This window comes from Channa argus, chromosome 1 (assembly GCF_033026475.1).
Source record: "Channa argus isolate prfri chromosome 1, Channa argus male v1.0, whole genome shotgun sequence".
Taxonomy (NCBI): domain Eukaryota; kingdom Metazoa; phylum Chordata; class Actinopteri; order Anabantiformes; family Channidae; genus Channa; species Channa argus.
Window position 1 is genome coordinate 51,978,138 of NC_090197.1, and position 12,516 is coordinate 51,990,653.

The window sequence follows — 12,516 nt, forward strand, 5'->3', positions numbered from 1 at the left end:
GCTGCTCCCTCACAGGAACATGGACCTCACATGGAGGTCAGCCAACTTCATAGGAAGGTTTTAACAGTCACATGATTTTCAGCCATCTAGTCAAAAATAATAAACTGTATGGTTTACATTTGTCAACTTTTTGTGTTTTTACATTTTGGTGGAACTGATATGGATCACATTTCGGAGAGGTGCTTATATCGAGGCAAAATTTAGAGTCTGTTTCAATTCAGTAATTTGTTTGTGATATTTAAAATTCTTTTAGTGTTGTAATGTTCAGAGTGACCACAGCAGATCATTTTGTCTACATGTTGATTTGGCATGGTTATTTATGACAGATGTCCTTCCTGAAGCAACCGTCCCCAATTTCAACAGAGCTTTGGACCAGCACTGCTTAACTCGGGATGGGTATGGGCTGTTGGAGGTTCAGTGTCTTGCCCAGGGACACTTCGACATTTGGTTGGGAAGAGCGAGGAACATAAACTGGTAGGACAGCATCAATTTAAAAACAAAAATAATAGGGATTCTGGATCACCTGAAATGAGAGATTGTGGAGACTTTAAGATCAAACATGCTCAAAGATAAAATCCAATTTGATCTAATGTTGGAAAACACTGCAGAGCATCACAGCTGCATGACTCATTCCACTTGCCCAATCGAGTTTACTTGTCCTGGGCAAGCGGGCAAGTTGAAATTTGAAAAGTAATGTAACTTAATGCAGAATGTTTTTGAGCAAGAACACCAACATGAACACCACTATTGACTGAAAAGAACAAGAAAATTCAGATTTAACATGCTCAAAATCATTTAAAGACTGAAAATTTGGGATTCGGTCAAGTCTAAGGGCATCCTAGGAGAAAACCTCATGTTGTCTGTGAGGATACTGAAGCTTGGGTATGACTGGACCTTCCAATAGGACAATGATCCTTAGTGTATCTTTTATGTCCACCAATGCTTGGTTGCAAAAGAATTTCTAAAAGTGGTTCCGTGGAGAGTATTATAACCCACAAAATGCTGGAGTGGTTAATAAGCTGCATTGTCGCTAATAAAATGCTTCTGGAGACAGCCAGGAAGTCAGTACAGAACATTACAAGGACACAGCTTCCCTCACTGACTGACATATACAGAGCCAGATGCATCATGCATCACTCATAACAGCCTTCTAGGAGGCATTAGAGGTCCATTCAGGCCCACACATCAGGACTCACACATCCAGATTTATTATGTAAAGCTTTTATTTAAGTGCCAGAAATTTAACTGATAATTATTAAGGGACTGGGATATGATATGTATATTTTGTATTGGTTATGTATTTATATATTCTAGCGGCAAATATAAATAGCGGCATATTTTGAATTGTTAGTGCATGTTACTTTCCATGCACAGGGTCAGTGGTTCAATCCTCGCTCCCGGCTACATGTCGAAGTGTCCTTGGGCAAGACACTGAACGCCAAGTTGCTCCCGGTGGGTCAGGTGAGCACCTTGCATGGCAGCCACCGCCATTGGTGTGTGTGAATGGGTGAAAGGGAATCAACATTGTAAAGTACTTTGGATAAAAGCGCTATATTAGCGACTATTTACCATTCTGTTTTCTTTTAGTTGTGTAATGACAATAAAGGCATTGTACACTTTGAAGCTTCTACACAGACTGTCACAGTCACATGACATGAACCCAATACAAATATGTGGGATTTGAAGAAGGTGGTGCAGCATATAAAAACAAGAATATTAGTGAAATGGAGGCTATTGCACATGCTGGTGTCTTAATTTCTATTGCATTTGATACAGGTCATGACAGCAAAAGGGTGCTCTACAAACTACAGAAGATGCTTGTTATAAACGGGTTGAATAACTCAGACTATAAAAGCTGCATTTTGAGTTTTTAGGAACCCCGTGTAACATCAAATGTGTTGAGCTATTTTAATTGTTCTTTTTAAAACTGTTTATAGGAATTATTGGCAATACACCGAATTTGTTTTAGCCGTTGAATAATTTTGAGTGCAGCTTGTACATAGGTGGTCCCAGGTCTTTTGTTTTCTTTTCCTCTCATGCAAGAGCAGAAATTGCAGTGCCTTATGCTCCTTGGCTTTTGCATTTGTGGATTTGTTTGCGCACCCAGACAAAGCTGACGTGAGGCAATGCAGCAGTTGGTCTTTGTCAGAATTGGCTCTATGACATCGGCTTGGTGTGTCACGGCCCTTAGAGTCCAATAGCCTGTAAATCTCCTGCAGCCACTACCATTCCAAGGGGGGACCCTGTAATTGGTGTATTTAACTTACAAGTGGACTGTGGGTATTCCATCTGGAGTTCCTCTTGATAGCTCCAACAACAGTGCCAATTTCTCCCTGAACAATGTAGATATTCTTGTCGACCATGCTGTTTTCTGACAGAAACAGAGAAGAGTGAATTATAAATATGGACAGAAATAATGTAATTATCACTAATAATCCCTGTATACACCAATCAACGATAACAATAATTTTACATGGTTATTTTGTATAACAGGATTGACACTAAAGATGTTACACATCATACAGCCCTGACTATACCACTTACTATAACTAGTTCACGTCATGCAGCAATCAACTAGTCGATTATTGAAATACACAAAGCTTTAAATAAACAACACAAACAAAAATGCAATTAATAAAAGGAAGGTGAATTTTACATTTACAAACATAGAGAATTTGCTAAAAAAAATCAACTTATCCTGGCTAATATATAAAAAATACTAATCCATTTAGGAAAAAGTGTATGATAGCATTTCTCCTTGCAGAAATATTTTGTCTCTAACATTTCATGTGAGTATACAGAAATTCATTATACTGTAAGGAAAAATAATTATGGACTTATGTTGCTAAGTATAAAGTCAAACCAGGAATTCTCATCCTCAAATGAATATAGAGCTCTAACACAAAACTGCAAAATTCCATGTCTACTTTGACAATGTCAAAAATAAATAAAGATAATCAAACCAAATCAAAATGCGCTGGTTATATTTGACCAACAGTACACTTCAAAATGGTTGGATTAACCTTTTTCCTTGTGTCATGAAATACATGACAAATTTTATTCTTACTTTACAAGAAGATTTATGACTATAAAGACTGTGTGGCTGAGGCCACATTGTTTTAAATTCATGGTGAGAAGTAAGTATAAAATAAAATGTATGACAGTATAAAAAGCAGAATATAGGATGTAAAGGCAAAGTGACATATATATAAATATATATGTTATAAAAATGACACTTTATTATTGATGTACTAATACTTCTTTTAGGCTGTCAGGAATATTCATCTGATTACAGCATAATGTAGAATAATAGGTTCAGAATAAGTTACAAATTTGACCACTCTTCAGTGCACGATCTGTAGATTTCTAGCTTCTACATGTCTTCACAGGGTCAGTGTTTTCCACACATACAAATTACTCTGCACAGAAGTATATCTGGCCCCCGTTTCTTTAATCTGTCTAAAAGAACACCTCAGCAATCAAGTAGAGGACTATTTCCCCTTAATCCACCATGTCTGTAGACAATTTATTTGCCGTTTAAAATGAAATAAAAACAGGTATCACTCTCCTGAACAAGCAGATGGGCCAAACAAATTAGATAAAAACAGAGTCCATTTAATAAGAAGAACTTTATGAAATACTTGTATCTTTTCCATAAATGCTGTCTGTTGTACTTCGATTACTGTTGATTTTGGGTCCATTGACTGATGTGTTTTATTAACTACTTTTATGCCCTTTTAAATTGCCTCTAGGGGACAAAACTTGAATTGAACTGAATTGAGACCCATCTACTAAAACCACCAGCTGATCTTGAATCGGTTTCAGATCCTCTTAGTTAAAATGTTCATATCATGTCAAGTAATCAATAAATTAACTTGTAGTTCTGAATCAGGACCCTCATAAAAATACAAACTAATTCAATGGAATTAATAAATAATTTGACTGTTCTATACACAGGCCTACAGTACAGATGTATGAATATTTGATGAATTCAGATATAAAAACAGTTCAGATATTAATTATAACACATTTGCAGATAATTTCTTTGTTAGGGTTAAAATTGAATATGTAATATTATAAAACAAGAGATGTTTTGCCGTAGTACTTTTTACATGGTATTTTGCTCGATCAGATGTTACTTAGCTATGCCCATAGTCAGACTAGCACTGAAACACATTAATCACTATTTGATGTGTATGTTATCCTGATCTTGGAATTCAGCGTCAGCTGGCACTTTAGATTGGCTTATGAGAATGTCACAACACCACAAAATATGATGACTTATGTCTTATGACGTGTCAGAAATGCAGAATTCACCAACCAAAGCAAAGTATTCACCGTCTTCAAACCTTGATCTAACATTGTAGTCGTCAAAATCCCAATACATCTTTAGAGCAACATATTACAGTTATAAGTCGAAAGCAGCTTCCTCGCTATTAAAGGCACCGGCTGGCTAATGAGGTTAATCAGCAGCGTCTATTATAAGATTAAGCTAACATTCTTACTCTCTATCACATTTAGGTGACGCAAGACTCAATGCTCAGTGGCGAACAAAGTTCGTTAATATCTATAAACTTACGTATGGTATGACATAGTCACAAACACCTACCTGCATATAAACCTGACAACTACCTAGCTTAGCAGCACTAGCAAGCGTGTCAACTGACAATAACTAAAAGTGTCAACGGCATTTAACGTTAATTATTTATCTACTTGATTCATTACCGCACGGTAATGTTTACACATATATAAAACACATTACTAGATATCTAGAAATATGTGAATTACCTGCTTTGTACCTATTTCAAAGATGGAGTTCTGATGTAGCTAATGCTAGCCTAGCTCGCCAAGCTAGCAGGCTAGCCGGCGAATAGTGAATGAAGAAGACTTAATTTCAGTTCACGCTGTCACAGATATGAACTGTAAATTTCGGGTATTCCACCGTTTGATAAGGTGGTATTTACAAACACCGCTTAGTCATTCACTGTTATAAATACCCCATACGTATTTAGTTTAAACACCTTCCTGCAAATGTCAACCTGGTCCTGGTAAACACACTGACGTGGAGAAAGGTCTGCAACCTCAACCTACCACGATAATGTTTTGATTGACAGAGCACTAAACAAATCGATTTAAGCGTCAAATGGCACTTTAAAATACACACAGCAACAAGAGAATTTAAGTATACGCAGCATTGGTCTTTATTATAAAAAGCAATAGTCATTTAGAATATAATTTTACTCTGAAAAACAAAACATTGTTTGTTTTAATTCAAAAAAGGGAGGGACAAATGTAGCTTTAATCGAGTGAAGGTTGGTTGCGCCGGATTATGACGAAAGCACTGCATCATAGAAGAGAGCACTCACACAGTGGGTTTTCATTAAATATTCAGCAAATGTTAACTTGATATCTCTACAGTACGACTATTGTTTTTATGGATATATTTAATGTATGCTCTTTTTTCCCTTTGTACTTTGATTTAATACTTCAAATTTAGCTTTGTTTTCTTTATTAAAATATGATTTTGTTTGTTATGTTTATATGTACAGAGCCTGTAATTAAGTTTATTGAATGTCGTTCTTTCTGTTTATCACATTGTTATTAATAAAGTTTTTTAAAATCACGCAGTAGGTTATTTATTATAAACTATTTATACATAAAAAATATTAAAAACAACAGATTAGGAGCGGTTGGTAAAGGCAGTTGTCCATGGACCACAGGGTCAGTGGTTCGATCCCTGGTCCCGGCTATATGTCAAAGTATTTCTGGGCAAGACACTGAACCCCTAACAGCCCATTGCCATCCCCAGCTGTGCAGTGCCAGTCCAAGCCCGGTAGAAATTGGTGAGGGTTGTGTCAGGAAGGGCATCCGGTATAAAAACTGTGCCAAATGCAGAAAGATGTTAAATTGCAACTTGTATTGAATCTGTCAAATCTATAGATGAGATATGCAACTGACCTGCTATATATCTGCCATCATGCCCAAACATTTAAAAGGGCAATATAATCCAAATTAGGCAAATCACAAATAATTTGGGGAAAAGTGAGAAACTAAAAACACAAACAAAAATAGATATTTATCAAATTTGTACTAACCTGTTTTCAGTGTACTATCAATTATCACAAAATTATAAATAGAAAAATAGATTTTACTATGGGGGCTATTCCGCATATTAAAAAGAACTCCTTTGGTATACTGTCAATTTCTTTTACAAGTAATCTTGTACTGTACATTAAGTTTATTGAGTTTCCCAAGGGTTATGGTTTAACTGGGAATGTGTATTTTAGATTCTCTTTTTGATTATTATGGCTGAATAAAGTGCTGGGTATATTTTATGTTTTACCTGCTTTGTGTACATCCTGGGGGGGGGGGGGGGGGGGGGGGGGGTACATGGGGATATACATCCTTTTTTATACAATTGCTTTGGAAGGATTGTTCTATTTGTTGATCCGTTTTCTTGAACAACAAACATAAAGTGGATGAAAACATTACCTCTACTGTGTAATTTTGCTACTAATTTGGTTATATAACCATCAATCACAAGACATTGTTCATGTTGGGTTACGGGTCTGCAAAGTCTGCATTGAAAACAATTATGTTTGCAATCAGAAGCAGTCATTTGATCAACATCTACTGCTCTCTAAAGTCTAAAGAGTGTAATATCTACTTGTAGCAGACCTTTGTTTGCTCTTTGAAAAGTGTCTGATCATCTGTGGGATTTGTAATAGTAATACCAGATGAAAAAAATAAATGAATCTAACATCAAGCATGCCTAACAGACACAAAGGCCTCGATCTTCTTCTTCATTCAGATAAAACTGAAGTTATAGTATGTGGGCCTAAAAATCTAGGATTTGTCCTTTACCTCAAACATAAAACAAATCTCTAAAACAGCCTTCTTAGGCTGAATTAGGAGCATCCTGTCTCAAAGCGATGCTGAAAAACTAGTCCATGCAATTCTCTACTAATGTAATTCTCTACAATTAGGATGTTTTAGTAACATTCTAAAAAGCCAGCAATTAATCCCAAACGCTGCAGCAAGAGTGTTGACTGGAATTAGCAAAAAGAGATAATGTTTTGCCTTCACTAGCTTTTCTCCATTGGCTTCCCATAAAATCTACAATAGAATTTAAAACTTCTCCTTACATATAAAGCTCTAAATTGTCAAGCTCCATCATATCTAAAATACTTTATAGCACCATATCATCCCAGTAGACCACTTTGATCTCAGAATGCAGGGGTATTTGTGGTTCCAAAAATTTCCAAAGGTAGAACCTGAGGCAAAGCCTTTAGCCATCAAGCTCCTCTCCTGTGGAACCAGCTCCCAGTCCTTACTGTTTGATAAACCTTATAGTCATATAGTATAGTCATGCTGCTGTAGGCTGAGTACTGGGGGACCCACCCCCCAATGCACTGAGCTCCTTTCCCCCTCTCTTCCCTCTTTCCTCTCCTCTCACCCCACATATATAAGTCACTTCCGTATGACATTAACTTTGTGTCTTCTTTCTCCCGTAGTTGTCTTTCTCTTTCTCTGTCTCCCTCTCTCTGTCCCTTTCTGCAGGTGTCCCCGGCATTGAAGTCATGTGTTTCCAGTGTGCAGCTACTGGTCCTGCCAAGCCAATTTCTTGTTGTTGCTTTTTGTTGGTCTTTTCTTTTCTCTCTCCACTTTCCACTCAACCCAACCTGTCAAGGGCAGATGGCCGCCCACACTGAGTCTGGTTCTGCTGGAGGTTTCTTCTATTAAAAGGACTTTTTCCTCTCCACTGTTGCCTAGTGTTGTTTTGGTGAATTTATATAAATACATTTGAATTGAATTGAATTGAATTAAATTAAAATACTTCATATGCTAATATACACATAAATGACTAATTATTCCAAATAAATCGGCGCCACCAACAGAGGCAATGACAACACCATTGTTTATGTATCGCCCATATGTTTTATTGTTACTGTACCAATAATGTTATTGAAAATCTTTTATTGAAAACAAAGACTGATTTAGTTACCATTACCTAAAGACCTTCTTTAGCCACCACAGAAACAACTTTTTATGTTTGTGTTTAATAATCCTGACTTAGTTTTCCATTTCTTCTACCTGAAACAGTTGGATTTCCCTACGTATATTTCCCATCCAAATTTTTAATATTTTGGTTAAATCTGCTTTGCCTTGTAGACCATAATCTGTTGTCTGGTAAGAAAATTACCCGCATTTTGACTCTTGCACATACATTGTGTTGCAAACTATTCAGGTCATATTTGATGATACTGTAAGAATACCATCAACTTTATTCAACCAATGTCAATTTGACATTGTCTATTAAATAAAAACCTCAGACACAGACTGCAATAGTAATATACTGCATATAGACTGCATACTGCACTTTTATGCAGCACAGGTAGTCGGTTCCACAATTTGTCACTCCATCTTAAACAGTTTGTTCTGCTTGCAGCAAAACCAATGGATTGCAATGTCTCTGTATTGACTGTTGTGTGTGGTGAAGCGTGTTGAAGTGAGTTGAGGTATGAAGAACAGAAAGCACTTCTGATACCTCAACTGTCTTCATTTATTATCATCTGATTCACAAAATGTTGAAAACTTTTTACATGTCAGGTTTAAAACAAATACACCTGCTTTCCAGACTTGGTGGTTCATTACTCTCGTGGCTGGTTTTGCAAACCTGAGTCATCTAGCAAGGTCATTGAAAGATGACAAATGCTGCCATTATGTGTAAACATTATATCTGAAAGACCACAACTGTGCTAAGAATGTGTTAAAATTATCAAGTGTTATTCATAGCTTTCTTTCAATCACTGTTAAATGCACTTTTAAAGCAAATGTTAAAAGTGCATTCGCCTTCTTGGCTGCAGTAAAAGGTAAAAAAAATTAAATAGGTCCAATTAGAAATTTTTAGCATTAACAGTTTGAATTTCAAGTTCATTTCAAAGTAAACAAACTAATATTCTACTATGCCCAGGGCTCTGTGAAGCTGTTCTTAGGTACACTGGCAAAATTGTTTTTATCAGCACAAAACACATAGAACAACTGAAGTTCATGGGAATTTTATTAGTTTCGCAGGTATTTGGATGTAAACTGGTCTCCTGCTTCACGTCCTGTTCTCGGCTTTTATTTTGTAGTCCTTACACTTCATTTCCATTCCGTTGTTAATTCCTGCTACTTCACCACTCATTTCCAGTCCTGATTGTTTTCACCTGTTCCCGTCTTTTTAAACCCAGCTCTCGCTGCAGTTCTCTGCCACATTACCTCTCTGCATGCCTAAAGTGAGCATTACAGCTGTTTTCTGTTTTGGACACTGCACCATGATATTCTGTTGCTCCTCATCAGCTTGAAATCTGCCTGTTAAACCTGTTTTTCAGTTAACCTGCCTTAGGCCTGTCTGCTTGATCTGTTACCTGCTAACCTGTCTGCCTGTTACCTGCTTTCCAAGCTGCTACCCTGTCTGACCTGCCTGTCTGCTGGCTCATCATTTCCCTGCCTGTCTGTAACCCACTACTTGGATTCCTGTCCTTCTGTGTCAAAAGTCCCCTGTTATTTTTTGGGTTACTTAATTTGGATCTTGGTATGTTTGACTGTCCTTGGACTTTGGACAAGGAAAGTAATTCGGATCTTAGATTTTGGATATTGGAATTGGAACTGTGAAAATATTTATCCTTAATTCCTGATTCTTCTCTGGGATTCCCTGCAACATTAACCTGCACACTGGATTCTCCTATAGTAAGATCACAGCACTCACTTGAAGCTTGCCACTCATCTCTAGTTTGCCAAAATTCTGTCCTTCTCTACACACCTGGTAATCTTCCATCTTACCTCGCTCCTTGTTCTTCCATTTTGTCTGGCTCCTGACCAATCACCTGTCCCTCCAACTGAACTGTTTCCCATCTCCTGCAATTAGAATCTACAAATGATCCATTGCTGGTTTATCTGAATCTCTTTCCTGTGGGGGAAAAAAAATATCAGTCTCCTCTCCAACTGCTTAAAAAACTGCCATCTTGAAATCACACTCTCCAACCTACAGCTGGCCTCTCAACTCAGTTATTTGTCAAACATTCTTAACCTTTGTCCCTTGTTCTGTGTTACTGGATCCAAAGCCACTCCATTAAATGAACAAAAGTATGACATGATAAAAGGTTCATCTGATATGTCAACCTATTTAACAATAGGCAAATGGTCTTTACTTATCTAGCTTTTCTACCTATTGACACTCACAGGTAGAAGCGCTGCTTCTTATTCACCCATTTCACAATCACACACATACACTGATGGGGGAGCTGCTACGCAGCTGGCCAACACTCACCGGGAACTAAGTTGCCTTGCTCAAGGACACTTCGACGTTTAACCGGAGAAGTCGGGGATCGACCAAACAAGCGACCGTCCACCAACAAGATTGGTGGAAGGCCACGCTACCTTCCTTTGCCACAGTCACCTCAACAAGTGTTGAGCATACAGAAACTGTTGCACTAAAGGAAACTAAATCATAAACTTGAGGTGCATATGACACTTGAATCAAGCTTTATAACAACCACATTACACAATAATTGATACTATGCTTTAGTGATGATCACTAATTTCTTAAGCCTCTTACACATACACTGGAATCCTGAAATTTTCTTGACTTTGTCCTGTGGAGGTGTATGTAAAACTGCAAATGTCTCAGTGAGAAGCTTGAAAAATAATTTACACTTTATCCTGTGAGCCCCCATCACAAAATCCAGTTTATGTACGTGGGCTCGTGCATGGATCACACTGATCTGTCCTGAATTGTTTTATTTGGATGCCTGGCTCTAAAATGCTAGAAGCAAAACCCTGGTTTTTCACAGCTTAAGTTTTCTATTATATTGTGCCTCCTGTGTGCACTGACCGTGCACTGAAATAAAGCAGGGTTTCTCCTGTTAGACACTTCTGACTCAATCGATCTCTGACAGTTTGTTACAAGTGTGAAATGCAACTCTAGATGATGTCAGGGTCATTTTATTTTATGTTTTTCCCTGACCCTGTCCTGAGTTCAAATGTTATTGGTAAACAATGCTGTAATTATCATTCCTTTTTATCAAACCAAATGTCAGTAATTCATCTGTCTGTTTTAAGTCTAGGCTTAAAACGATCAAAATTCTTAATCTCAGTGACCCCACAATAGTGGAACAAGCTACCAAACTCTGCATACTCAGCAAACTCATTCCCAATATTCACAAACTGCTGAAAACAGAACTCTTTTGCACCTTCTTATGAACTTAAATCTATAAAAAAAAAAAAAAAAAAATCCTTTCTGTTCTTTCTTGCAAATGCATCACATGAAATGTGATGCATTTGCATTAAACACATGTCTAATAGGACTTTGCTTTGACGTTTTCTCCTGGACTTAGATTTTTGCTTGCCTTGTACCTGACTTGTAAGTTGGTATGGATAAAAGCATCTGACAAATGACTAAATGTAACAGGGCTCTGTTTTATTGTGTCTGATGTTGACATAAACTATTTCTAATTGATTATTTGTCTGAATGATCATAACTGGCACCGATGGACCTGTTATAACATTAGGTGAGTGTTTTACACCATAAATGAAAGGGTGAGACATTCACTTATATTCCTGACTAATATCAAAAATTAGTTGTAGAATGTATGTAATGTATGGAAATCTTTTTAGTTCACAGTATGATGAAATTAGAAATTAGAGAGGGTGTCTGTTTCCCGAATCTGAAATGGGAGCTGGTCCCAGAGGAGAGGAGCTTGATAGCTAAAGGCTCTGCCTCCCATTCTACCATTGGAAATTCTGGGAACCACATTAAATTCTATTTCCATATTTCCAATGTTCCGTAAATGGAAGAAAGCTATTCTAGAGATTTGTTTTTATATGTGAGGTAAAGGACAAATCCTGTTCAAAAACTCCAAGGTTCCCCTACAGTAGTAGGGGCCAGAGTTATGCCATCTAGATTAACAATATGGTTGGACAGCGTATTTCTGAGATTTTTAGGCCCAAATACTATGACTTTTAGTATTTATTAGAAAAACTTATGAGTTTTGTCCTAGCAAATGATAAATTAATAGTTTCTTTAGATTTTTTTTACACCATTTTAACTTATGCATCTGCTGTAGTGCAATTTTTTTCTAACTGCTGTATGATCCATTATTGTAACTTCAAATGTTATTAGAAAACGGTCAGACAGAAGAGGATTAAGAGGAAATATTGTTAAATTATCAGTTTCAATGCCATACGTGAGGACAAGGTCTAGGGTGTGACTAAAACAGTGAGTGGGTTTAGTTATATTTTGGGAAAAACCAATTGAATCTGATAATAAATTAAACAAAGTGCCGATGCAGTTACTGTCAGCATCTACATGAATGTTAAAGTCACCCACTATAAAGACTTTATCTGCACTAAGCATTAAATCGGATAGAAAATAGGAAAATTCAATTCAACATTTAATTAAAGTCGCAAGAAAAAGTAGTTGCATTGTTTGCAAGTTCCTGGTTTTCTTGCTTAAACAGGCTGTGAAATATGATC

The 12,516-nt window shown here is 36.9% G+C and overlaps 1 protein-coding gene across 5 annotated transcripts in view; it reads right to left on the reverse strand.

Annotated features, from left to right (window-relative positions):
- Positions 1-5,079, reverse strand: part of gbf1 (golgi brefeldin A resistant guanine nucleotide exchange factor 1) — a 96,067-nt gene extending 90,988 nt beyond the window's left edge. For 4 of the 5 annotated variants that reach the window (XM_067475735.1, XM_067475726.1, XM_067475720.1 and 1 more), the window contains exons 1-2: positions 4,789-5,079; positions 2,268-2,371 (exon numbers count right to left, since the gene is read on the reverse strand). In XM_067475735.1, the coding sequence (XP_067331836.1) occupies positions 2,268-2,363 (96 nt within the window). In that variant the 5' untranslated portion in view covers positions 2,364-2,371; positions 4,789-5,079. The remainder of the gene's footprint in view (positions 1-2,267; positions 2,372-4,788) is intronic. The other variant, XM_067475716.1, reaches the window with a different exon arrangement.
- Positions 5,080-12,516: the final 7,437 nt, after the last annotated feature.